The 27385-nt window shown below is 40.0% G+C and overlaps 1 protein-coding gene across 1 annotated transcript in view; it reads left to right on the top strand.

Annotated features, from left to right (window-relative positions):
- MMRN1 (multimerin 1) overlaps positions 1 to 26882 on the top strand; it is a 46684-nt gene extending 19802 nt beyond the window's left edge. The window contains exons 3-8 of the mRNA XM_009936968.2: positions 258 to 364; positions 5772 to 5870; positions 9735 to 9908; positions 14823 to 16802; positions 25169 to 25315; positions 26443 to 26882. Of these exons, the coding sequence (XP_009935270.2) occupies positions 258 to 364; positions 5772 to 5870; positions 9735 to 9908; positions 14823 to 16802; positions 25169 to 25315; positions 26443 to 26864 (2929 nt within the window). The 3' untranslated portion in view covers positions 26865 to 26882. The remainder of the gene's footprint in view (positions 1 to 257; positions 365 to 5771; positions 5871 to 9734; positions 9909 to 14822; positions 16803 to 25168; positions 25316 to 26442) is intronic.
- Positions 26883 to 27385: the final 503 nt, after the last annotated feature.

The following is a 27385-nucleotide window of genomic DNA, read 5'->3' as shown; positions in this document are numbered from 1 at the left end:
GATATTCAGGGAAGAAGCCTGACAGCGCTAAATAGACATCAGTTTCCTTTAAAATCCATGCAGATGATCTGAAGGCTGCCATATTAAAACCGTGATTGCTATTGAAACACCAAACCCTGGTTAGGCTTCTCTTTCAGTTTCAAGGAGTTAATGCAAGGTTACGTTTGACGTGTGAGATAACATAATGTAGTTATACAGCTATCCTACAGCTCGTTTTTGGTCACCTAAAATAGATTTTAAATGGTCTCGTTTTGCAGGTCCCAGACAACAACACACCAAGCCTACAGAATCAAACATAAAATAGTAACATCTCTGGAGTGGAAGTGCTGTCCTGGGTACAGTGGGCAAAAATGCCAACCCAAAGGTGAGTAGAGTTGCAAGGATTTGAAACTATTCACTTCAACAAATGAAAATAATGCAATCTGATTTGTGAGCCAATGGCTCTGCTGAGGATCAGTGCAGTTCTTCCTGTTAATTTAAAACCAGGAAAAATGCACAATAGACTAAAATGCTTTGGGATGTTGTCTCTTACCTGCACATGAATTTCCAGAGCAGCTAAGCAGAATGTCCTTTCCTCTCTTCCACTCTAAATAAAAATCAAATTCTTTAACCTTATTTCGTTTTGCTAAAATACAGAGTTTGCATTCGATGCGTCTCTACTTTTGACCTTTTAGTTATTGAGTGTTGCAGTGCTGGGGTTATTAAATCCAGGTCTTCTATTAAATACCTGCTGTAAAATTAATATACAGCACTGTAACTCTTTTGGCTTTCAGTTTTAGGGTCTAAGAATATATCTTAGACATGACAAAATAATGTATCATCAACTTTGTTTCCCTCTGAATTGAGCAGGACTTCTGTTGTTCATTTCAACAGTGACTGAATTTTACTAGGTATTACACATGATGCCTGTGTAATTGTGCCCTTTTTTGACAGAATAGAGTGTTTTACCTCTGCCCTGGTGATCAAACATATGGCAACATACTGTAGTTTAACATATGTATAATAGCTATTTCTTTGCTGCTGGCCTTAAATAAGCTGCCCTTGAAAAATCAGATATGGCATCAGCATACATATTTTAAATGAATGAATATTACAAGAAAGGCCATTAGATGTGGTAGGGAATTCAATCAGCAGTGGTAAAGTAGGGGCTGTGATTAAAAATTAATGTAGAGGAATGAAGAGAAATCACTGTTACTTACATACAGGAAGGAAATTCAATGCTGAAGAGCCAGAACCTCAGCAGGCACAGAATTCTCTTCTGTGCAGCTGAGCGTGGAGTCAGATATTAACGTGGGATGCAGTCAGTCGGCAAGGCTGTCCAGTGAGCATGGATCAGATGTTTTAAAGATTTGCTTTTAAAAAATGCAAACAGTAGCACAAATAGATTAAAAATGCTTGTTGAAGGAGGAGGCTGCAGTTGATAAAATTGAAATGGCATCAAAACAAGAGGGAAGCATTGACCAGGAAAAAAAGCTGTATAACTCAATTTGTTGTGGCATCGGTGTGAAAATAAGAATAAAGGAAAACTTTGTCAAGTGTTACAGGAGCGAGTTTGAAATTACATCTCCTGGGCTCTATTTTCAAACCTCTTCTGGCTTGCTGAATAACATGGGGAAGCCACTTATAATCTGCATACCCAAGTTTACCCATCTAGAAAATTGAGATGACACTTATCTCACAGGGGCACTGGGATATTTAATTAATCAATGCTTGTAGAAGTGCTTAAAGAGATTGGGATGAAAGGTGTTATGTCAGAAAGGCTGCTTTTCCCTGCTTCTGGAATCCTGCCTCCCATGAGGAGCAGACCACCAGCACAAGCCCTGCCTGTATTATTCAATTCCCATGAAGGGACGTCAGTTAATGAACTTGAACAGTTGGGAGCCCAACAGCCTTGTCTTCAGGCACTCTGTTTCTACAGCAGTGGGGGGAGAGACATTGTAAGATCTGACTGGGGCTCTCCAGAGTCGCTGAGCCCTCCGCTTGGCCTCTCCACACTTGATCTGCTCAACAACAGAACTGTTATTGAAGGGTTTCGGTGCCAAGGGAACTGGGGTGTTCTGACAATACGTTTTAGATCCTGGGAAGGCACTGTTAGTGTGATGTGGGTTGCTTGCAGCAAATGCTAATTCGAAACGCCTTCTGGTTTTGCTTCTCTCAAACCAAGTGAAATCATACATAACTATTTCAGTCTGATAGTCTAGGCAGGAGGAGACACTTGTCACCATCTGATAGTTATTATGAGACATCTGTAAACCATATTTAGTAGCCTCATTATAACTGCTTGGTTGCAGATGCTTCTCAAGGTAATGTAGTAGTGAGCGAGGCAGAAGAGCCTCTGGGAAGAGACATGTTCAGATCACTGTTTCTAACTTTACCTCTTATGTGGCAGCACATGACTAGATTATATAAGACATGGATCCCAGTCCAACATGGACAACACAATTTTACAAGAAATTTTTGAAGAAGGGAAACATTTCCTACAAGTGTCACAGAATTTCACAATATGGACAGTTCAACAAATAAAACGTCATTAATTTGATTTGGGAATATCAAATGCTTAACTGGGAGCAAAACTGCTAAATGAATGGGCTTGTAACTTTTGGGTTGCAAAAGTTCATGACATGTTATTTTCACTAAACACAACTTTATTTTAACTTTCCATCCTTAAGCTGGAGAAAATATTGCGCATGTAGTAATGGAAGAAATCCCAGTTTGCTCATGCACATGTGGTCCCTGAACACTGTACTATGTGTCACAAATGATTTCAAGAACGGGAAGATGCATCTTCAAATGTAGATCATGCTGTGGTCGAATTCAGTTTTGCTGTGGAGTGAGGCTGAAGTGACTGAACGTGTATGAATTCAATTCCATTTACCCTGGCTGTGGTTTAGAGCAAACGGCTGATTCTCAAGGTTGCTGCCCATGCCATAGCCGTTGTTAGCATGGAATTCTCTTGCGTGGTAGCGATGTCATTTCTCCAGCAGATGGCTGTAAAATGTTCCACACGGGAGCGAGCACTGTCCTCTGCTGTCCTCTGTCTGCGGTGAACTGCAGACACAAAAGGTAGCAAATTCACCTTGAAACACAGGGAATGGGAGTAAGCTACCAAACTCCCCAGAGGGATTCCCCTTCAGCCACTCCTGCTTCATCAAAAATACATTGAGAGAAAAAGATCCAATTTCCATATTTTTAATATTCCCTGAAATCATTTTGCATGCTGCGTTTAAAAATACATGGAACAATAAATTATACATCTAGGCCGATATATTCAATGATTGGAGTCTAATGTTAGATTCCTATGTGCGTTACCTGATGTTCAGAAGTTCTGAGGACCCTGAAGCTCCTGGACGAACTGGAAGAACTCATTGCTCACCATTTTGAATTGCTGCTTTTTTTTGTTGGTGTTACTTTGTAATTGTAAATGGCACCTGTAAGATAAATTTTGTATTTTATCTTTTTAGCTTAAACTGAGCATAGCATATCCATTTTTTGAAAGGCCTCAAATGCGAGTCATTTGATGGCTATTTCTACACTAAAGAGTATATGTATTAGAGATTCAGTCTGGTGCTCCCATCACATCTGCTCCTGTTCAGAATCTAGGATCAGGAATATCAGCTGTGGGACCAAGGAGGACGTTAAGACTTAATCACCATATGATGTGTCAGAGTGGTTCCTTTGGAAAAGGACTGAGCCACACTGGAAGAATGATGTAGGAGAAGCTGCATTGCTAGTGACTTTTCCAAATTTGTTTCATAAATGAAAACCCTGAATTTCTGATGCTGCCTGAGAAGTACCTTTCCTATTCAGTGATGATATTTAGTAACTGTACAATATGAGGTATTTTTTTTGGGTGAGTTTTCTGTGTGTGTGCATCATTGGCTAAAGTCCTTGCTGCTTTTAGAAGCAGTATAAGGAACTATTGGCTTGCTTCATTATTGGTTTTCTCCAACAGAGTGATCCAACGTCCTGGGTCTTACAGGGATTAAGTTATCTATACTGTTTAAAGCATTAGTAGAACAGGCACACAGCGATAAGTATTTCTCCTTGAAACCCTAGAAGTGAATAAAACTGTAAGGGTTTGGGTATTCCACAATGTGAAGCTGTGAGTGGGGCAGCTAGTTTAATAGGGAGGATGAAAGATAGGATGGATAGTATAAAAAAAATCTGGTGTCTGCAGCAGTAAAAGTGGCAGTGAATACATTCAGAGCATTCTGGTCTTTATCACAGGCAAGTAACAGACTCCCTTGTCATAGATTATATCATTACATCACCACCTGATAAATCGTGTGTAATGAATTGTGCTGAATGCAGGTATTAACTCCTGTCAATAACCATGCCACAGAAAGATAACAGAAGCTATTGAGATCATAGCTATTTGAGGATTTTGTATTTCTTATCAGCCAATTCCAATAAATTCTATGAAACTTTCAGTCCATATGATAACTTTCTTTGAGTTCCTGACCTAATTGTTACTCCCCCTCCCTTAATTTACAACCTCAGACACCTTCTGTCATCCTTGATTGTAATCTATTGAGCCTCATATATACTGTCAAGAGGCTGATGAAACATACAGAATTTCTTGATTCAGCATTTTATTCTGTTTCCTTGGAAACTCACATTATGGCCAGACTAGGTTTTAATATTTGAACTGGAAAATAATGTCACCATACCTAAGTTATTCTGCTTGTACTGTACAATGTGATTGGAAATCACATCAGTGCTACATGAGTGGCATTCCTTAGATGTGCTCCAGCTGGAATAAGATCCACTTCAAAATGCTTCATGAACTAAGCAAGCAAATAAAAATTGGTATGGAATCACATTAGAGAATTTACATTAGCAAATTTACAAACTACTTTGTCCATATTTATTTTTTTTAAACAATAATGAAATGAAAGCAACACATTTTAGCCTAATGGATAGAGAAATAAGTCAGGAAGGTGGAAATCTCAGTTCAGTTCGCAGCTCCATCAGTTGTTCCCTACTTTTTGTGAGTGAAGGCACTTCACTTTTCTGGACCTGTTTCCCCAACTGTAATATTGAAGTAATAATAATGTTAGTCTAGCTTTTTGCAAATGCTTTGTCATCTTTGGGCAGAGATGTAAAATAAACATAGAAAATCTCATCTGCCCTGACCAGAGAAAATATTTACAAACTTAGCACCTTCATGAAGTTTTTTAATATATGTACCCGTTGAAAATCTCAGTTGACATTCATTGGAAATTAGAATTTGATTATGTTTTGCAATGGTTTTTATTTTTTAGTTGCTGCAACAATGTAATATCATCATTGCCTTTAGTGGGAAGATTTCCATGGTTCAAGATTTGTGTAATCTCTAAAAAAAAAAAAAAATCTGTTTCAACAAACTTGACTGATTTTGTAGATATAAAAAAAACTAATTAATTTTACAGCTGACAATCTTTGTATTGTCTTTGTATTGATGTTTTATATATTGATCTAAAATCTTCTTCTAGAATTTTTAGCCCTGGAGATTTCAAAATTCCTTTCGTTATAGGGCATGTTTTGACATTTTAGTATTAACACCTACCCCTGCGAGTCTCAGAAAGCCATTTATAAAGCCATTCACCTGCCTTTATCAGTGTGGTCCCACACTGTGCTATAGATGGACTAATCAGATAACAAAATCCACTGCAGATGATTAGGCTTTGGTAAAGTTGGTATAGAATAGAGAGAGAAAGCAGTTGTTGTGGAATCCTGATTGTCATGTTCAGTGTTTCATTCACAGCCTTTCCTTTTTCTCCCTCTTTTAGCTCAAGAACAACAGTCACTTATATACAGCAGCCAGGCTGAAAGCAGCAGAACTGTCGGTGAGAGGACACCAGGAGCTCCTCAGGACCCCAGTGGGCCAGGTCAGCTCTTACAATTACTATCACCTCTAGTCCGCTCACTGACCATGTGACTCACTAAGAGCACTGCAAAAACAATTTGAGAAAAATCCCTGTATGCTGAGGGAACCTGAATGAACTGTTAGAGTTTCTAGCAGTCATGGTTCAGCGATACACTACTCTGATAAAGACAGGCAGAAGAAACTGAATTGTAAGGTACCAGTAGCTTAGCATTTATAGAGTGTCTTGTGACTAAACTAAACCCAGGAAAGTCATTCTGCATAGAAATATTTAAACTATTGTATTACTGAGTAAAATAGATGAATTAGCAGAAAAAAACCCCAACCAAAACCCTCAAGAAACAACACAACCTAAAGAACCCAAAACCAAATCTAGTAGTAGTATAGACAAGCATTGGTAATAAAAGAAAATGTAGTGCAGTTAATTGTATTATCTGAATACATGATTATTGTTATATATTTTCTTATAAAAATCGGTGCTTTGTTCAAAATCAGTACAGTGACGCTTCAGACTTTAGTAAGGGCAGCTTAGGTGTTTTTTAAGCTACGCCATCCAGGATGATCAAATAACTAAGAAACACAGTGAAGTTTACAGCTTTGTACCACAGGTATCTGAGACAGTTTCTTATTACACTGTTTATATGCTCACTGCTGTGTTTACTTCAACCTATCTAGACCTTAAGGAATTGGAACATAATGTCAGTATTTTCTTGCAAGGGTATGTACAGACCTCAGTGTTGTAAAAGGTAGTTAGTAACAATAATGCTTTTATTCAAATAGTGATCTACATTGAGAAGTTACCTTAGGCGACTGCTGCATGAAAAGCTTCTCTATCTCTTAGTCTCTAGAATTCTTGGGTGTGTTCACTTCCCTTTATGTTTATTTTCCATTGCCATCTGTATGATTAGAAGGTTACCAGCACAAATGTTCCAGAAACTTAATTTCATATTTGTCTGCATAAGTATTCATGGGAACAGAATTTTGTTCATGCCAGGCGTGTTTGCACACTCACTAAACTGGGAGCAGAAACAATCATGGTTTATCAGAACATTCCAATTAACCACGAATTCAAATTTTAAGAGCTCACTGTAAAGAGACATGAAAAGGTATCCATGAACTAGAGGTATTCAAATAGTTGACAGACTGCACTATGTTCCAGTCTGTACCACCAGAAGGTGTATAAGCTTTTGAGGGTATAGAGATGTTGCTAATGCAGAACTGTTTAGAAAGTCTGTGTACTCAGAGAACTGCCAACAATCAGCATATCGTGTTTAAATAACAACAAAATAAATATGCAAATCATGCTTGAATAAGGATGTTGTTTGAAAAAAAGATTCTCTGCTTGTGATCTATTCCCCAGCAGTGAGTGAGACTGCATTTGTCAGGTAAATTTTTGATGGCAGATTATATGCAAGTTATTTGGCAGCATTCTCTGCATACTGGCAAATGAGCTTGTAGTTTACATGGTAAGGAGCCAGAAGATTGTCCTATATCTGAAAACATTTAATGGAACCAAATAATAAGGCAAGTTACATTCTCAGGTCTGTGTGCTGCAGTTGTCAATAGACTGTTCTGGTGCTGGGATATTCATGCATGCTGGGAGAACAGGATGTCAACATCCAGACTGCCACAGGGTTTTATGGAGACAACACACATGTATGTGCTTATGTCCATATATGTGTTTTACTTTAAATCATAATAGACAAATAGAAAAATTAGAAAGCATAGGCAGGAGTGGAAAAGTCTGAATCTGGCATGGAGATACAAAAGGATATTTTCAAATGGGAGTCAGAAAGGAGAAAGAAGGCTGTTGCCCCTTGGTGATGTTGGATGAACAACCAGGCTTCCCAGCTCTAGAGGGAGGAGGATGTTGTCTAGTCAAGCAGGCAGGACCCATATGAAAAAGTGAGCTTGATCAAAAGAACATTAAAACATGCCACTTCTCTTAGTAGGAATTCTGCTCTGAAAATGAAGTCTGAAATTGGAATCTCAGAGCTCCATGTTAATTGCTTTTCAGTTATTCTTAAATGAAATGGGGTCGGTTTAGGAGAGACATACCTGTTCTGGCTGCCAACCCTGCAAATATGACCTGGAGCCAGGACTTACTGCCTTGGTCTGTCGTTCCATCAGCAGCTGCCAGGACTCTACAAGCCAGCTTCTGTGTCCAGCTCCCATTATGCAGCCCTGCCACTTATAAACCTCACTTTGAGGGTCATGTATGCAGCTTGTCCTCCCCCTCAGCTGGAGCTGACACAAACCAAACTGAAGAAAGCATTGCACCCTGCAGGTTAGTTATCAGTTTGGGTGACTATGCATGAGCCAGTAATTAATTCAAACCACTTTCTCATATTAAAATTCAACCAGGAGCAGAAGTATCCAGACCTGTCTGTCTGTCACAGAGTAGTATTATGATGAAGAGTATTCAGACAAAGAAAATCCATCAATGGCTTGTCTCCATGGTGCCGTTGGGGAGAATTGCTAGACTCTAAATGAGGTGGTTGAGTTATAAGCAAAATTTTGTGTTTAAGTAGACACCATAGGCAAAGTAAACAGCTGGAGATGCTAACAACCTAACCTAAAACAGCCAGCCTTATTTACCAGGCTCTACCAATTATGAATTTTACAACCAACATGCCTCTACAGGATAGCATTCTCATGGGTGTTGGCAAGCTTCATCTACATGGATGGGGTGCAGTTAGTGAATTTTCTGGATTTTCCAAAATGCTACCAAGTTAGACACGATACATTTATGTTTTACATACTAGAATTTTGATGAATCAATATCTAGTCAGAAGAATATTCCCTTTTACACATAACTTGATTATTTTTTTAATTGTAGTCTTTGGGCCCGTGTGCTACTACATGATTTCTGATTGTAAGTGTTTACTGCTGTGGAAATAGACACCAATGCCATAATCAAAAGAGACATAAGATCAGTGGCAATACTGAAAATTTACACTAATAAATATTTGTATGTACTGCTGAAGAATCTCTTGCATAGCAGTTTATTAAGTCATAGTATGGCCTGGATCATGTAGGATAGTATATCCTGTGTCTAAGGTAGGCCATTTAGGCTCAGTTGTTGAAGGAACTGATGAGATTTTGTAGCTTTTCATATTGGAATTAGAGCATTTAATTTTATCAGCATCTTCTGAAAATCCCAGACTAAGTCTCATTCCTGTCAGCTGTGAAACTCAGATGGCTACCTGAAGTCATGTGGAGTCTCAATTTGCAAGACCAAGACACCTTCACCACTACCTGTCTTAAAAGCATCCAGCTAGGCCTTTTTATACCTGAAGAGACTACGAGTGCCAGGAACAATTTGGGCAGATTTTAAAATAAACTTGCCTTTACAAATTTGGCATCTTTTCTTAATGACAGACTAATGATTATTCCAAAGTCATTTATCTATTAGCTGTTTTCTGCCTTGCTGCTGTGTCTTTATTTTGACCCCAACACTGAAAAGATGATGTATTCCTTCAGACACAAGCCTTGCAATTTCATGAAGTTATGTTATAAACTGTAAGTAAAAATCGATGCTTTTGTGATTGTGTTAGAGATAGATACCTTATAGGGTGCTAGGTGGAGGAAGGATGACATTATGCTAATTAAAATATGCTAACCATTCAAAATATTCTTGTAGAATTAGAAATACTTTATAAGGGACACAGATGCTGCAGTAATTATTTACTGCTGTGCTGCTGAATGTCATTAATACATGACAGATGAGAAAAATCAAGATGATTCACTCAAGACTAAAAATTCAGAAACTTTTCACCCTACTTCCAGCTAATGTCTCTCAAGTCAATTACACTTTCTTCCCCCACCCTGATGTTTTTTTTTCTTCTCATTTTGTTCTCTGACCAAGCACTTACACAAAAAGTGAATGAGAAGATTAGCAGCCAGGAGATGAAACTGAGTTTTCTTCAGAAGAAGGTTGACAGCATTGCTGCTGCGATGAATGACGTGAGCAAGCTGCTTTCTTCTCTGGAAGGCAAAATTAGTGAAGATAAGTGCAGAGACTTCCAGTCTTTTTTGAAAGGTAAGAAAAATAAATTAATGTAATCACTTGCCCAGTTAAAGGTGCCAGAAAAAAAAATGCTAAAGGCATTCATAGACTCTCCTATTTTATTACTCTAAACTTATTAGAGAGAACAGTTTTTTAAGTTTCATTTCATAATAGAGGGATTTGTTTCTTTCGACGTTTGTTATGGTGTCTTTTATAGTGATGAAAAAATTTACATTCTTGCGTACTACATCATCTACATGGTAACTTAAGCCATTATCCAGGCATTTTCATTTACTTAGAGCTTCTGCAAACATCCTTATCTCTGTTTTTGTTTATCTGACAGGTGCTAAAGAAAGTACTGTTTGCTTTGCTACCAAGTCTAAGTAATATTCTTTAATACATAATTCACATATGCAGGGGAAACATATAAGGAATTTTGTGGTTATTGTATTTATTACATGGCAAACATCCTGCTGAATAATTTACTTCTGATCATATTAGGATATCTTTGGTAAACGTCTGTACTTATGTTGGGTAGAAGAGAAAGACACGGCCAGGGATCAGGAGGTTGGACAGACCCTCACCAGCAGAATTATGCATCCATTCTTTGTGAATCCTGCAGCAAGAGCTGTTTGTTGCCCACCTACAAATGGTGCTTAATAAACAGATTGGGACTGAAGCTTTAATTTCCTTGATGTGCCATATTTTTCTTGTTTTGGAGGGTTTATCCCCAAGCTGTACTATACACTTCAGTATCCAGAGGACTTTTCTATTGTTTAAAAGTCCAATGAAGGAACTGGAGCTCCTTACGTTGAGATAAAACAAAAGGAAACAATAAGTGCTTTTGTATCTCCCTCAAATTTACGAAGTGTGGTCCCATTTCTTGTATTTTCAGTCCTACTCTGTCTCCTAAGTTGCTCGTGCCACATCCTAGATGGCTCTCTTGTACCCTGGATCAACTTTATCCCATCTCTCGCTCAGTGACCTGCTTTCACCTCTCACATATTGCTTGATGGCATTCTTGACCCTTGGGCACACATTTAATTTGTCTTTGAATATTTCCCATTTCCCTTCTGCTTTCTCTTCGTTCTTTTTTATATTCCACTCATTCTAGCTGTCATTTTTATGCTATTCGAAGAGGTCTTTTGCTGCATCCTGTGCTCCTGCTTCTCTATTCCCTATCTATATTTAAGAGTCTAAGTCCTATGTGCAGTACAAAAAAAAATGCACATTATTTCACATTTCTCTGCAAATGTGTTTCAAGCCTTTATTGTTTCTATCTGCAATGCTTTATATTTTACCTGCTTAGACGAAACCTCCAGTTGCTGGCCCTATTTTGATTTATATTCTCAGTGTATCTCCTAATCAAGTAGCTCTAATGAAAATGCTGCTATCAACTACTTTCCTTGACTCTAATTATGGGCAGTTCAATACAGGTTATTCTTGGCTTGTACACAAGTAAACAGCAGGAATGAGGGGAGGAGGGGAGAACAACCTTAGTGTTTCTGTTGGCTTGTATATGTAATGTCAAAGGGCAACTGCAGTTTCTGTCTAGGGAATATATCAGTCAGTCATACTGCAAGTGGGCAAAGAGCATCCTAAAGTAGCAGGAGCTGGAAGGAGTTTCCATGCTGTCCTCTAACATGGTACACACGTGCAGTATAGGCTCCTCAGACTTGCTAAAAATTACTCTTAGAAGCTCACTTGAAGAAAAACACAACTTTCCTCACTACCGCTGCCATCCTGAAGCAACATGCTTTTGAAGCACAGTTAAGTCTGTGGTTGCTTCATACTATTCAGACTTCTTCCTTCTTCCTCTGCTTTTTGATTTTCTTCCCCTGGTGCCCAGGTCCTTTGCTCATGTCCTTTAATCAACATTTTTCTTATCACAGAAGTTCTAATAGCTGCCCAGCTTCATATCACGGTTTGTTAGAAGTGAGGTCTGTCTCTGTGAACAAACAATTCATTACAGTTTACGAAGTCTATTTCTTGGTTTCATCTGTAAATAGACTTTGGTCCTGCAAACCTGTTGTCTGTTGCTGTAGGGCAACACTCACTGGATTAACTGATATGCTCCTTTCGTTTGATTAGTGAAACCTATTTTGCATTTTTTAAATTGTTTTCAGTACTCAGGAGACTGTTCCTACTTTTTACTTAGAGAAAATAATTTGAGGTCCTCACTTTAATAAAATCTGCTGACTTCTTGCTATTCTTTCTTGCTCCTTTCACTCCACATCAGGTCTTTTCATAGACTCCTTTCCTCTTCATTATTAAAATGTACACTCCTTTTAAAATGAACTCAACAATGGAGTGTTAATCACTTGCAAGTCAGAAATGTCATTTACAGCTGGATATGTAGCCTTAACTCAGTCTCCTGTGTACATACATTTATTTTGCACATTATCCTTCAAATAATTGAAACTCCAAAGGGAGTATATGTTGACACAAAGTAATTACACACTTTGGATTTCAGCCAGGGAGTTAAAATTAAAATTTATAATCTCATAAAAAGTGCAAGAGATCTTTAATGTTCACAGGTAGTTTGGACCTTTCTATGTCAAAATGAGCAACAGAGAAATTGAGTTACATCCATGAATGTACTCACGCATACTCTCAGCTCAAGCTTAAGAATATACCCAGTTGGCACCTACAACACAAGTTTGGGTCAGGTCTTTCTGGGGAGAAGTGTGCTCCCACTGCCCCTGGTCAACTTTGGAATAGCACTTGTTTACCAGGTAGCTCGTTGTGCTAGCAGCACATAAGAGAGAGAAACCCAAAGCTGTCTGATTTATCAGGTTCCACCCACTTGATAACAAGAACACCTGAATACCAGAGCTGAGCTCCATACAACACCAGCGATCCAACTAAATAGCACAGGAATGGGAGAGAGCGAGACTGGCGGTTTCTCGACTATTACAGGAAGTAAAAGCCAGTATAGATTCTGTGGAAGACCTCTCACAGCAGAAAGGTCTGTTATCGAGATTTGTTGCTGAGATGAAGAAATTTAATTAATTCCTCACAGAAGGTGCAGAGTAACCTTGTTTCTTTCCACAGCCATTAAACTTTTCTTCACAGCTCATTGTGTCTTAAAGCACAGAGCATTTTTCAGCATCATAAAGTGACCTGACCAAATCATTAGTTACAATGGTTTCTCTACAGGTCAGTTATTTTACTCTGCATTTGTATCCTGGTTCCTCCTCTCATCTGCCAGCACATCCTCATTCTCTGGTATCTTATCTTACTGTTTTTACTTCACTGAAGTTCACTGACAAAGCACTGTGTGCAAGTGTGCATGTTCATGTGCATGTTCATGTGCATACATCTGTCTAGTCATTTACTTGCTGTTCAGGTAGTAAAAAAGATTAAATAAAAAAGGCAATCTCAGTATTATCACTTTGTTGGTTTTTATACTTTGTGTAAAAATTGCTGTGACATCTGTGACCATGGTTGACAGTAATTGAGTGTATTGCTTAGGAAACTTCATGCTATATTTCTAAAGTGGCTCTTTTCTAGGCTAGCAAACTTATTGCACCTGCCTATTATATCCTGCCTTGAAAAAAACACCATCTGAACAAGTGACAGAGACATAGTGAAGGCTGAGACTCATTTATAATTCATAAAAAGCAAATATTATCAACTATTTTGTCTATGTTTCCAGCTGGAAAGGCATGCACAATTCAAATGGATCTCCTGAATAGAGAAAATACTGTGTTTCTCTCTAGCTTGCTGAACAAAATGATTTTTGTTTGGAATCCTTTTGCACCCCTGGAGCCCACAGTTGCATTGGGTTTTATGGGTCTGATTTCCTACCATTTTACTGCTCTTGCTGAGAAGGTACTTTCAAATCAGGTTTCAGAACATGCCTTGCTGTTTTAGAGGTGAAGCAATAAAATCTAGACTATAGAACTGAGAGGAAAATAGAGGAAGGCAACAGAATTTCTGCCTTAATTAATACAGTTTTAATCAGAGAACTGATGGTCATCAAGGCATTGTAGAGGATGAAGGGTTTAACCGTTTTATCCCAAGCTGGCTGCAAGTGTTCATAGGATTTGGAAAAAAAGTGCAGAGGATGCTTCAGTATTTTAGCTGGACAGAGGCTACCTTTGGAGAATGAATTTTAAAAATCCTTCTAATCTCACACCAGAACAGAACTACTGCTCTAATTAATTCAAATATGTTACACAATGCTCTTGATGAACGCTATTTCATGACTGTCTTAACCCATCTCAGGCTATACAGGAGGTATATTTTGATGTTATTCACAGAAGCAGAATTCCCACACATTCACCTCTGCCTAGTGCTTTCAGTGTCAGTATCCCTAGGAGCTATTTGAGGAGTTTTGGTATGCAAGACTAACAAAAAGTTTGTACCTTTAAAATGTCTGCCTTTTGCAGCAGTTGTCATATTACTAACTTCAAATATTTAATAAGGCTATTCTTTTTATTTTGCTTCTTTCACACGATAGTGTGTTGTATGATCACTTACCACATACAATACAATAGGGAAGTAATAATCTCTGCTTTCACTTCTTGACTATAATGTTCATAAAGCAGGTGTTTTTTCCACACTTTCCCAGTGGAGAAAGGACAGATCATTTTCTTATGAGCAAGCCACAAAAGCACACAGATCTCCCCATTTCAGTGCTCAGAAACAGCTTAGCCAGGATATCAAAGTTTATACAACATATATAGAGTCTGAGTTTGCCCTTTCAGAATAATAGCAAAACTCCCACAGATTTCCGTAGAAACAGGGATGAGTCTTCAAACACTATTAGCCATCCTCTACATCATTCAGCTCTAGATTTTGCTCTATGGGTGGGTAAATTGGAGCAGGGATGTGTGTGTTTTACTCCTGTATATCACTGTGTTTGCTCACATTGTGGAAAAAAAGTAGATGTTGCTAACACAATTGGTTTGATTGTTTCCATATTTCTCCTTTTTCCCAAAGGTCTCAAATCCAGAAGTATTAATGAATTAGTCAAAGACATTGTCAAAGAACAGTTTAAAGTATCTGAAGGTGAAATGCAAGAAAGCATAGCTCAGATTTTCAAGACTGTGTCCAGTTTGTCAGATGATCTTGAAAATACAAAAGAATTAGTCAAGCATCTGAATGAAACCCAACAAAAATTTGCTCAGGAGAAAGACAATGGTCCAACAAATCTTGACATTCTGGAGCTAAAGAGTCATATGGTGCAGATGAAAGAGGAAATGACCCTCACTTGTGACAAGCCTATCAAAGCTTTACAGGAAAACCAGAAATCCTTGGAAGATAACCTGGAGCATCAACAGTCAAGAAGTGTCATTTATTATGACTCTTTAAATAGAACTCTTATTGAAATGAAACATGCTCATGAACAACTGTTATCAGCTGAGCAGTCTTCAAGCCGAAGCATCCCTTCAGCAGATAGAGTCACAGAGTACAATGTTACAGAGTACATGTTCACACTGCATGAGAAAGTAAAGAAACAAGGCATGATGGTGCTCCAGATCTATGACGACTTAAGAGTCCAGGATAGCAAGATCAGCAATCTCAGTGTTGCACTGGAAATTCAGAGAGACTCTGTTCTGGGAGTGTGTGATGACATGTTGTCAGAGAGCAGAAGGGATTTCCAAATGCAGCTGGCAGCAACCCAAGAGAATGTGCTTGTCCTAAACAGAAGTCTTTCTGACCTGGTCCTTCCACTGGACAATAAGATGGACAAAATGAATGAGCAAATTAATGATTTGTGCTATGATATGGAGATTCTGCAACCCCTGATTGAACAAGGGGTACCTTTTAGTCTGATTTCAGAGTACGAACAAAAAATCCAAGCTGAAGTAATTCATGAGAAGCTTGAAAACCTCACGACTGTCATTAACAGAATGAGTTCTGCAATTACGGAGCTTTCCGAAACTCAGGAAGGACTTAAAAATGAATCTCAGGCTTATCAGGAACTGTTTGAGAGTCGTGTTAATGAATGCTCCATGGAAATAGAAGATGGATTAAACAAGACCATGATAGTAATAAACAGCGCTATTGATTCTATTCAAGATAACTACGTACTGAAAGATACCCTACGTGCTCTAACAAATGAGACTGAAGTCTGCTGTGGCAGAGCTGAGAAAATGGACAGCCTGCTGGCTTTCATTCCCCAGTTCAGACAGTTGAACGAATCCCTCTGGACACTGCTCATTGGCAAGAAGTATGAATTCACTTCACAAGCAGCTCCATCCCTTTCTGATCTTCCATATGAAGAGTCTGACAAAATTATCCTCCACAATTTCAGAAGATTTTTCTCTATGTTAAATGAAACATCATCAAAAGTGGACAATCAACAACAAGATATCCGCTGCCTGGAAGAAAAACTGTTTGACTCTGCGGAGGAATCAAGGGACCATGAGGTTCGCCTTCTGAGTGTGGAGTCAAAAATTTCCAAGTTTTTGGCAAATAACTGTGTCTCACTGAAAAAAACCAAAGCTGCCTCAACAGAGAAAGAACAAATGGTCTCAGTTCAGCTCCAGACACTGAGTTCCAGGATCAAGGCCCTGGAAGCCAAGTCGATCCGCTTCTCAAACAGCATTTCGTTTCTGAACAGGACTGCTCACGAGGCCTGGGAGCTGTGTCAGGATACCAACAACAGCATCCAAAAAGTGAACGCGAGTATACCTGTGCAAATTAGACTTGCTCAGCCAGATATCCCCCTGCTGCAGAGCGGCCTCAAAGAGCTCATTGAATCTGTGCTGGAAATAAAAGCAGGAACTATCTTGACAAATTTAACCCAGCATGTTGACATATTGGTGGCAAGTGCAGTGAGCAACGTCACCAAATTTCAGAAGCAGGTGAAACCAGTTATAAAGAAACCAGCCCCAGCGAAAAAAGGGGCAGCAAATATCACCATGAGCCTGGCAAGCCGAAGTCAGAGAAACACAGATAATACTATAGATCCAGGTAATGCATTTTACTCTACTGAAAATTTGGGTCTTTGTAGTAAAGGCTTATGTAACCATTGTGATGAGCTGAGGTGGCATAACTGAGGGTGAATAAAAAGTACAAAAACTGCCATAAAAAGTGTTGCAGAGGAACTTGACATTAGTCTCTTGCTTACATGAGAATTTATTTTATTTTATTTTATTTATGAGGACAGTCTGCACTAAGGCATCTAGAAGCTCCATTTAATTTTCCTTAATAAATTCACATCTAATCAGTTTAAGATATAAATACATACACACACACTCAGATGAGAACCTGACCTTTCAAACATAACTGATGATTTAGACAAAATCTAAACTGCAAGAATTTTGTGCCTGCATCTCAGTTAGCAATTTCAGGTAAAAAAACATGCAAGCTGGGAGAGAAATCTGGAGTTGCATCAGTACTTTGCAGTGTCAGTGGGGATGAAAAGTATCAAAAATCTGAAAGCAAGTGCATACACTAAATGATTGTAATGAGGATTTTGCTAGCTCCTTCAGTGCTTCATTGAGATAATTAGTGCAGTTACAACAGTATGTTCTTGCAGAATCAGGAGCCCAGCCAATAAAGTAGGTTTGACTCCAGTCCATCTGGAGAACAGCTCAGCTGAGTAGGAGCTGCCATTCTTAAAATGGACAAAGGAGTGTGATTTGCTTCTGAACTTAAATTCAAACGTCATCATATGAAATGAATTTGTATGGAAGAATTCACAGAAATACAAACTAAAATAAAAGTTATGACTTTTGGAATCAGACTGGAGTGAAAATCAGTAGCAGAAGCTAATGTTTTATGCAAGCATAATTTCTGGGAAAATACAGAAAATGAAGACTGCTTTGGTTAAGTGACTAGAAATCCTCAGAGGACTCTAACTCACGTTAAAATGAGTGAGACAGATTCCTAAATGACAGATAGATGTCCAGATACTTTCGAAGACCCAAACTTACATATTTTCTGTAAAGCATTCTTAAAATTATTAGCATTTCTGAAATTATATTTATTCCCTATTGTAATCAGATTTAGGGGTAGTCAGGGCTACTACTCTTGTTCTTGTGCTAAGACCATGGGCAATCTGCCTTTCCCTCTCCCTCTCCATCCTTCTTCCTTCCCTTCCCCACCCTCCCTCCTTCATCTCTTCCTGTCCTAGGTAGAGCACTTCTCAGTAATCAATTAAAAGGATCCTTTTTAAAACCTAGATCCCGTGAGCAGCTTGGCCTCTGCTGAAAGCCATCCACATTTAAGAATCCCTCACTGAACTAGATGATCTATAAGGTCCCTTCTAACACAAACCATTCTATGATTCTATGATTACAGTCATTGGTTATCTTTTAAGTTAGAGAGGACACACAGCTATTCCAACAGGCAGTTACACTTCAAATATGCACTGAGATTTGCCAAATTCTCACTACAAAGTAAGGTGATTATTTTAATATTAAAAATGGCAATTGTTTATCAGTCATTTCTGCCTTCTGCCTGTTCCTGCCACGGACCAGGATGCAAATTCAAAATCCTTATTCACAGTTTAAACTAAAGGAAAAGGAGATGTGATGCCTTTGATCCTTCCCGAGTCTTCTGCTTTATTGGAAAGTGTCACTATTGCTACCTGCCTGGAGCATAGGAAGATGCCACCTGCTCTGTTTTTCACTCCACATTAATGAATTAATATCTTTCCTATTTATTATTTATTTCATACTGGTTGCCTTCCGAGGCATGGCGACCTGGTTCAGGGACGGCACGGCGACCTACCCCCCGGCCGCTCGGGCCATCAGCTCGCAGACACCAATGTGGTGGACGGCGAAAATGGCGTTTATTGATAAATAACACAGCATTATATAGCTTAGGTTTACAGCGTCACTTCCGTCTGCTTACTTCACGGGCTAAACGCTATTGGCTGTTAGGAGAGGGGAGGGACTACCTTTCCATAAAGCGCGACATCTTCAGACTGCCAAGCCCTAACTATCCACACATACTGAAATTTAACAAATAGCTCACTTGATAACATTGGCTGTATCTCGCTCTTACAGAAAGTGCAGATCTTTACAGACCTTACAGATCTGTACAGAAGTAAGAGTAGTAATATCTGTAAGACTAGTCACAGAATCACAGAATCACAGAATGGTAGGGGTTGGAAGGGACCTCTGTGGGTCATCTCGTCCAACCCTCCTGACGAAGCAGGGTCACCTACAGCAGGCTGCACAGGACCACATCTAGGCGGGTCTTGGATATCTCCAGAGAAGGAGACTCCACAACCTCCCTGGGCAGCCTGTTCCAGTGCTCCGTCACCCTCAGAGGGAAGAAGTTCTTCCTCATGTTCAGATGGAATTTCCTGTGCTTCAGTTTGTGCCCATTGCAGTCAGATCTGTAAGATGCAGATCTGTAACATTCTCTTACAGAAAGTGCAGATCTTTGCAGATATTGAAAAGCCCTATTTTTAAGCAATGTTTCTACATAGCAATGTTTATGCAGACTTTTCTATCAGTAACAAGCTTTTGCACTCAATGGTATTTCATGCCTAGCAAAATCATACATTACATTTCTGTAAGTTAAAAAACTAAGACCATTATCCTAATTAACAAGTATCCATCTTCTGCCTGGGTAGATGTTACTTCTCCAGGAAAGCTTTTTCTCTCCAAGTTCCAGGAGAACATCCAGAGATATCTGCCAAGTCTACTAAAATTTCTAGAAGAAACCCTAAGGCATAGTTGGTTAATCATGAAATGTATTTGATCTTGGATCGTCTTTTTCATTTCAAAAAATTAGAATAAATTTCTAGAAAGAGGTGAATGACAATTCCCATTGATTCCAACATTTCAATATTTGATACTACTCTAACAGTCTGGGATTTTCATTGGTTTTAATGTGTTTAGGATTTGGCCCTGAGGTAGTACTTTCCTTGCTAGTCATTTGAAATCAGTGGGAAACAATGTGAGTTTGCATTTTGTATGCAGGGACATACAGATTTGGAGACTTCCCATGCTGTTGAATGAACAAAAGAAAAGGTTTATGTCAGCTAGAGGCTGCAATACATGTATGAGAGGTGAAAAATCTAATGCTTTACCTGATACTAACAGTAATGGCAACCTGGGGTGAATAAAAAAGCGATGGTCTTAAGACAGCTTCAGGTGGCTAATGTGTGGGAGATCACAGCCTTTAAAGAAAAAATATGCAGTAAACTCATGAGTCTTTGTTATGGGTTATATCTGGTCCGACCTTCCAATGCACAGTTCTACTGCAGAAATGCGTGATGCAGTGCAAGGGCAGCTTAGCTCTGTTCCCATTTTCCTGTTGCCATTTAGTGCTGTGTCTGTTCTCTAGAGAACCTAGAGGTTGCCGTGCTTTTCAAAGATGAATGCACTCTCTTATTGCATGTCTTGCATTAGTTGTGATTTTGCTTTATTCAGGTTATTCCACCCTCCCATCAACACGAATAACTGAGAGTGCAGCTGTGTTATGTATTTAAAACAGTGCATCCGTGTGAGAGAGGCAATTTCTTTTCGTTCTCATTTTCTCTGTCTTATATCCGATTTGGTTTTCACATGATTTCTGACTGCTAACAGAAATGCAGGCTTCCATTGTTGCTTTATCATTCAAGCCTGTAGTGAAATTAATCTATTTATATGTTTTCCATCTTGTGTTTTAATTGCACAAGTTTGATGGTTATTCTAGTTCAGTTTGATGGCATATACGTCAATTTTGCAAATTTACTCTTTAGACTAATGGGTAGATGAAACTGTTTTGTTGTTTATAATTTAGTGATCCTGAAATCATCACACTGGAAGTATTAGATACCTCTGCTTAACAGAGAAGCAGGGTTGTCAGAGTCCAAGTAGCTCAGATGAATCTTGACACTGTGCCCTACCCGAAACCAGCTGAGGCACCTCTCTTCCTTGCTTTTTACCCAAGAGCTGCAGGTGAATCTTTGTGCTGTTTAGCACCACAAACAGTGGTGCTACACAGTGCTTATACCCAAATTCCCTGTCAGGGCCCTGAATGCACTGATAGCCTTAATTGCCCTGGGCATCCTGATCTAGCCCCCACACTGTACACCCTGCCCTCGGGGCTGGGATCCCCCTCAAGCCAAAATCCCAGGCCTTTTCAGTCGTGCTGGGCTGTGACTGCCCCTGGTTTCCGTGATCAGCCTGCCATGCTCTACTTGTCACCTCTCCAGGTGAGGCACCAGCCCTGCTGTCACCCTCAGTTCCAGACTACCAGTCCCAGTGGGGCTGCCTCTCTCCCACTGCTCCCTGGCACTCCTCGCATCTAGGCTACTGGGGATGCTCACTGCTTTTATCACTGTCAGACTGGGCGTGGTAAGCCAGAGGTGATTAATAATTTCAGACTGACAACCAGTCTGACCCTGTGCCAGCAGGGCAGTTTAGTAGATTCCCAGGCTATTCCAGTCTCATAGGGCTTTCTGAGAGACAGCTACTGATAACCAAATATTGAGAAAATGTTGGTAAGTTACTTCCTGTTCAGACATTTCCAAACTGAACCACTGGAGTCACTTCTTTCCATAGGGAGACCATTAAATTGCTAAATATTTGATTTGCTTCTAAACAACACCCCAATAGATACTGACAGAGCTTCATTATTTGTTTGAAGATTTGTGTGTACAGCATTGGCAGTCTATTTCCCAAAAGAGCTTCTGGCTGCTTGCCCTCCTGAAGAGTAGCAAAACTCAGCATTAACTGGCTGTCCTCACTCCTACCATACTGAGTGTAGATAGAAACTGCATTTGATTTATTATCTGCTTTTAATAGCTGCAATTTAAGCCTTTAATGTACTTTATAAAGTGTCTCTCTTTTACTCATCTATACTACTAACTTGTGAAAGATTAATTAAAAATAGGATATGTACTATACTAGGAAATCCTTTCCTAATCTAAATGTCTTGGCATCTTTACCCCAAGCAGAGAATACGGACATAATGTCTCAGGATGCCCTTCAGCAAAGAAGAAGAAAATACTGGGCGGTGGGGCAGCCTCAGCCAGAAATGACAGCATTCACATGCTATTATAAGACCACATGGAAGTTACACAGAGATTACCCGCTCAGTGGAGATCTAGGGCATTTCCCTCTTACTCTGAAAATCCTAACTTGACTCAAATATTTTCACAGCTTCCCTTGTTCTAGCAAATGGAGCAGGCTCTCCAGCTGCTGTTAAGCAATGTTCCACCTGGAGGGTTAATTTATTGTAGATAAAGCTATGTCTGAATTTGATTTAACTCCAAGGTTAAGTTCAGGCAAAATCATCGCTCAGCAAACTGTGAAAATCAATCAATCTCATTATCATTTCCTTTTTGTGATCTTTTTCCTGTTTCTTGGATTTACTTCTTTTTTATTATAAGCAGAGGCCAATTAGCAGAGCGGCTGCCATGTTCTTACACAAAGCATTTGTATTTTGGGAATATGATACAGTCAGCACAATCATCTGCTTTCCTTCCGTTTCTGCTTTCCTTTCACACTTGGTAAATATGTGGATGCTTGGTAAATATGAGTGAAAAAGAACTTCAATTAAGCGTGCAGGGAAACTGTTATCTGAGAAGAGAAACATTATTTGCTCATGTCCAGTTGCCTGTGCTGTGACCCCAGTCATGACCGTCCTAAATTGCTTAATTTCAGACATTACGGGATGGACGTTATTTTCTGTGAAAAGAATTATGGTTGTGTTTTTAAGTCCATATGCTCCATCAGAGCAAATTCAAGTGGTATCTTACAGCGTGCTTTAGCATTCTGCTCACTGAACTAAAATTTCTCACAGAAATAGTTTGCCTTAACGCGGCAGTCTGTGAAATGGCTGGATGGGAATCTGAAAGTAACTATGGGCATTACTGAAGTATCTGTGAGAAGATCCAGTTCAACATTTCCGTCGCCTTTTGAAAGGCTTTTTGTGTTCCCACCTACCAACCTAGATTTACCATCACAGGGCTGTGCGGAGTTCTCTTCCCAGAGCTCTGCTGGTAGTTCCTGGCAAAGAAAAGGTTCATTTTCTAGCACTTCTGAGTTTTATTTGGCCAAAGCAAAAGAAATGAATAATGTATGGCTTGGGAATGTGCTCAGAACGTTTTGTAGCAATATTTGATTTTTAGTGTGGCCTATATGTTCATCCCCCCAAACTGCTATGACAACACATTAAAGAATTACACTCAGTAGTTACTGTCTCAAAGCTCAGCAGCACTGGACTGACAAATTTCTCTGTATCGGCTGGGTGTGATCCGGCCAGCTCATACATAGCCAGGAAGAGAGGCAAGGGCATCCTCAGTGAGGGTGCTCTGCAAACCCACCTGTTTGGTATAATTTGTGTTGCTTGCAATCCAAATCTTTTACAATAATCTTGGTAGATATCCTGGAATTGAGTTATTTATGGGCAAGGACAAGCCCTGGAGGTGGTTTCGGCAGCATTTAAGATCTTTCACGGCCAGTACCCAGATTCTCCTGCAATGGTTATGACACATCTGAGTGAGTAATGTCATAGACTGGACAGTCCGACCTGTACACCAGCAGTACAAAATCTGTGTTTTATAGAATCATAGAATGCTTTGGGTTGGAAGGGACCTTTAGAGGTCATCTAGCCCAACCCCCCTGCAGTGAGAAGGGATATCTTCAACTAAACTGGGTTGCTCAGAGCCCAGTTCAACCTGGCCTTGAATGTTTCCAGGGATGGGGCCTCCACTACTTCTCTGGGCAACCTGTTCCAGTGTTTCATCACCCTTATCGTAAAACATTTCTTCCTTATATTTAGTCTAAATCTACCCTCTCTTAGTTTAAAGCCTTTGCTCCTTGTCCTATTGCAAGAAGCCCTGCTGAAAATATTTTTCTCCTCTTTCCTATAGGCCCCCTTCAGGTACTGGAAGGCCGCAATAAGGTCTCCCTGCAGCCTGCTCTTCTGCAGGCTGAACAGCCCCAACTCTCTCAGCCTTTCCTCATAGGAGAGGTGTTCCAGCCCTCATATCATCTTAGTGGCCCTCCTCTGGACCTGCTCCAACAGCTCAATGTCCTTGTGCTGGGGCTCCAGAGCTGGATGCAGGACTCCAGGTGGGGTGTCACCAGAACAGAGTAGAGGGGCAGAATCCCCTCCCTTGACCTGCTGGCCAGGCTTCTCTTGATGCAGCCCAGGACACATTTGGCCTTCTGGGCTGCGAGCGCACGTTGGTGGCTCATGTCAAGCTTTTCATCCACCAGTACCCCCAAGTCCTTGGTATGCCCAAGGATAAGCTGGTTCTGTCCCAAAAAAGCAGCCTGCTATTCCTGCACTAGTGAAACCAAATTAAAGCACAGATTTGCCTGAACTGCCAAGAAAATAACTATTTATTTTGTCTCACCGACAGAAGGAAATAAAATTGGGTATGTCAGTATTGTCTCTTCCAAGATTTGCTGTTTCTGAAGGGCTCCTGCCGTATGGTCACCTCCAAGACTCACGGCACATTCCCATTCTTAGTAGAGATTAATTAGCTGATCCAACATGTTTCTTTAATTACATGACTGCAGACTGCCTGATTTTCACTTGTGGCTTGGTTTGCTGTAGTGTCTGAGGGCTACAATACAAGATGGGAAGAAGGAGGCTGAGCCAGCTGTGTGGGGCTCAGACACTGCTGCTGTGGCCAGCTGGAAGAGGGAAGCGAGCAGCTGGTGCTGGGTGGAATGCAGGTCTCCGGGCCAGGCTGTGCCAGAGGGATGCATTCTCAGCCCCTCCCCCATCTCCCTATGAGAGTGGGTATCTGCCAGACTGAATCTGTCCTGAGGACCACCTGAAGGGCCCATCCTGCCTTGGATTATTACAGAAGGACTTGTGTAGGGAACAGCAGAAGGAGAATTTCCTAATGCTTGGCTGTACCCAGGCTTCACTGACTTTAAAATTACATTGCAGGGATGGAGGTCTTTAAACTAAGGAGGATGGGAGAGAAGAAATGAGCAAGGAAAGTTTGGTGTTTGTTGACAGGGGTCTCTTGGACTGTACAGTCACAGCTATTCAGATATCCCAATCTTTTAATGGTTCTCGTAATGTTTGTGGCATGAGATGCTCTAAAGAATTTAATTTGTAATATCTGTCATCTTATTACATGTACTTGACCCTCTGAGACAAGCAGAACTCAGCATTTACAGGTAATTCTGAATATCCTGGAGGCTAGCTGAGGGTATACTGTGTTCAGGCAAAGGGAGAGCCTGGACTAGCAAAGAGTCTGAACAGCCTGGACAGGATCTGAAGCTGGCCTTCACACTGAACCTCAGCAGAAATTCCACCAGCTTTATGAATCTACAAAGAGGCTTTCCAAAATACTGAAAACTTGGGAAGGGTCACTGTAATGCATTACAACTGAGATTGTTGGTTTTCCTCCCTCTCTCTTGCAGGGCAGTATTCATCTTGTGTCAGTTCCCCATGCCAGAATGGAGGAACCTGTATCAATGACAGACAGAGTTTTATTTGTGCTTGTCGCCACCCCTTTGGAGGAGTCAACTGCAGTACGAAGCTGGTGAACGACAATTCCCTGAGTGTCGGCAAGTAACGAATTTAGTAGTGTAATGTGGTAGCAGTATGGTCCTCTGCCCAAGGGCCTAATTAGAGAGCATTTGCTGGCCAAAGGTCTCACATTTCACTTTAATGAGTGCCAGCTCAAGTAGTAGTGTCCTCTGTTTCGGTGCTGAAGACATCAATTCCCATGGGTGGCTTATGAGCTCTTTCTTTAATATGACCAGACGATGGGATTAAATAGGGCTGGGACCAGCCATAATAGCTGGAAATCTCCCTGCTGAATTGTGCAGAGCAGGAGGGTGTGCAATAGATGTATTTGAACACGATATCATGGATTTCGAGGGGGGAGTTAAAATCACATCACTGGGGAATACCAACTTCAGCACAGCCATAAATGGTCTATAAATAGCAGTGGCTACCATGATATGCGGAACTGTGGCCTCAAGGAGTCATTTTAGACATGCCTTTGATTTTCATCAGCAAAAGATGCACCCCTTGAACGATATTTCAAAAAAGAAAAGTGGAAACTGTGCTTATTCAGTCCAGAAAACAAAAATTTACATCCAGGCTACAAGGAATGTGAATTTTATTTAGCTTTCAGCAGCCATTTGGCTGATTCTCACTCATGACAGCACATGAATAGTGAATAATATCATGTGTAAAGTGTCAGGGAATCATAGTGTGCATGCTCAACTGGAAGAGAAAAACATATACTTTTATTACCCCATTTAACGTCAAGAGTGCTAAACCTTTCCAGTGTTTGAGATTTGTCGAGAAAATTCTTGGCTTCAGCACATGGAAATGAACAATGGGATAGATCCTGGGGTGGGAAAAGTTTTGGGGGGGGTGTGTCAGGACAGGCTGGGAGAGAAAGAAAAGAAAAATAGCAGCTCCCTTAGCGATAACATAGTATAGACAAGCCTGAAGTTCCCTCGCTGTTCCTAAAATTATTCTTTTGTGGATACACTTAACACTAATTGTGAAGAAAATTACAGAAAATTACAGAAAAACTGTGTTTACGCAGAAATATGTTTCAGTTGCTCAGACTGGTGGATGATGGTATTTCAGAAAAGCTGCTTCAGATCTGCTAGCTGGTCTGAGTTGCATTTATACAATGTAACAGTACTTAAAAGTGCTCTTTATTCCTTTCCAGATTTTTCAAAAGGATCATACAGATATGCACCTATGGTGGCTTTTTTCGCTTCTCACACATACGGAATGACAACTCCAGGGCCCATCAGATTTAACAACCTGGATGTCAACTATGGAGCTTCATTTGCCCCAGCAACTGGGAAGTTCCATGTTCCGTATCTGGGGGTCTATGTTTTCGAATATACCATTGAATCATTTAGTCCACGTGCCTCTGGCTATCTGGTCATTGATGGAATAGACAAACTCACTTTCCAGGCTGAAAATATTAATAGTAACAAGTACACTGACAGAGTAATTACTGGAAATGCTTTATTAGAATTAAATTACGGTCAAGAAGTATGGCTTAGATTGGCAACTGGCTCTATACCAGCCAACTATCCACCAGTAACTACATTTAGTGGTTACTTGCTGTATCGTACCTAAGTCAGTCATATATCTAAACAGTCACCATCAAATGAAGCAACCTGCATGTGAATTTATCTTTGCGTTTAAATGCTTTGTTACTTTAACAGCATTAAGTTTCTCAAAGTAACCGATGTGATGGAGTTTGAAGTGCTGATTCTCAAAGAAATTGCTTGGTTGTAGCCATCTGCACATCTACAAAGAGAGTCCACAGGTTGGGGGTGGGAGAAGAATAAGCATCTTCCTTGTATAAGCATGACTGGGAAGCACAAGTCTATGTTTTACACTTACATTGCATAAACATAATGACACAAGTTAGCTGAGAATCAGTTCTCAAGACAAATCAAAGCTGGTTTTGATTATTCCTTTACAACCTGAGTGCATACCAAAGGTGATGGGTAGATTCTGATGACCCAGGTGCTGGGTTACTACGTAGCTCATTGCATCCAGTGACAATAGTGTATATATTCTGTTTGGGAAAAATATATTTCTTTTTCATTTTGCCTGACATTATTCACCACATACCTTGATATGTCAGTGTT

The sequence above is a fragment of the Opisthocomus hoazin genome, chromosome 5 (assembly GCF_030867145.1).
Source record: "Opisthocomus hoazin isolate bOpiHoa1 chromosome 5, bOpiHoa1.hap1, whole genome shotgun sequence".
Taxonomy (NCBI): domain Eukaryota; kingdom Metazoa; phylum Chordata; class Aves; order Opisthocomiformes; family Opisthocomidae; genus Opisthocomus; species Opisthocomus hoazin.
This window is presented reverse-complemented; position numbering and strand designations above follow the sequence as displayed.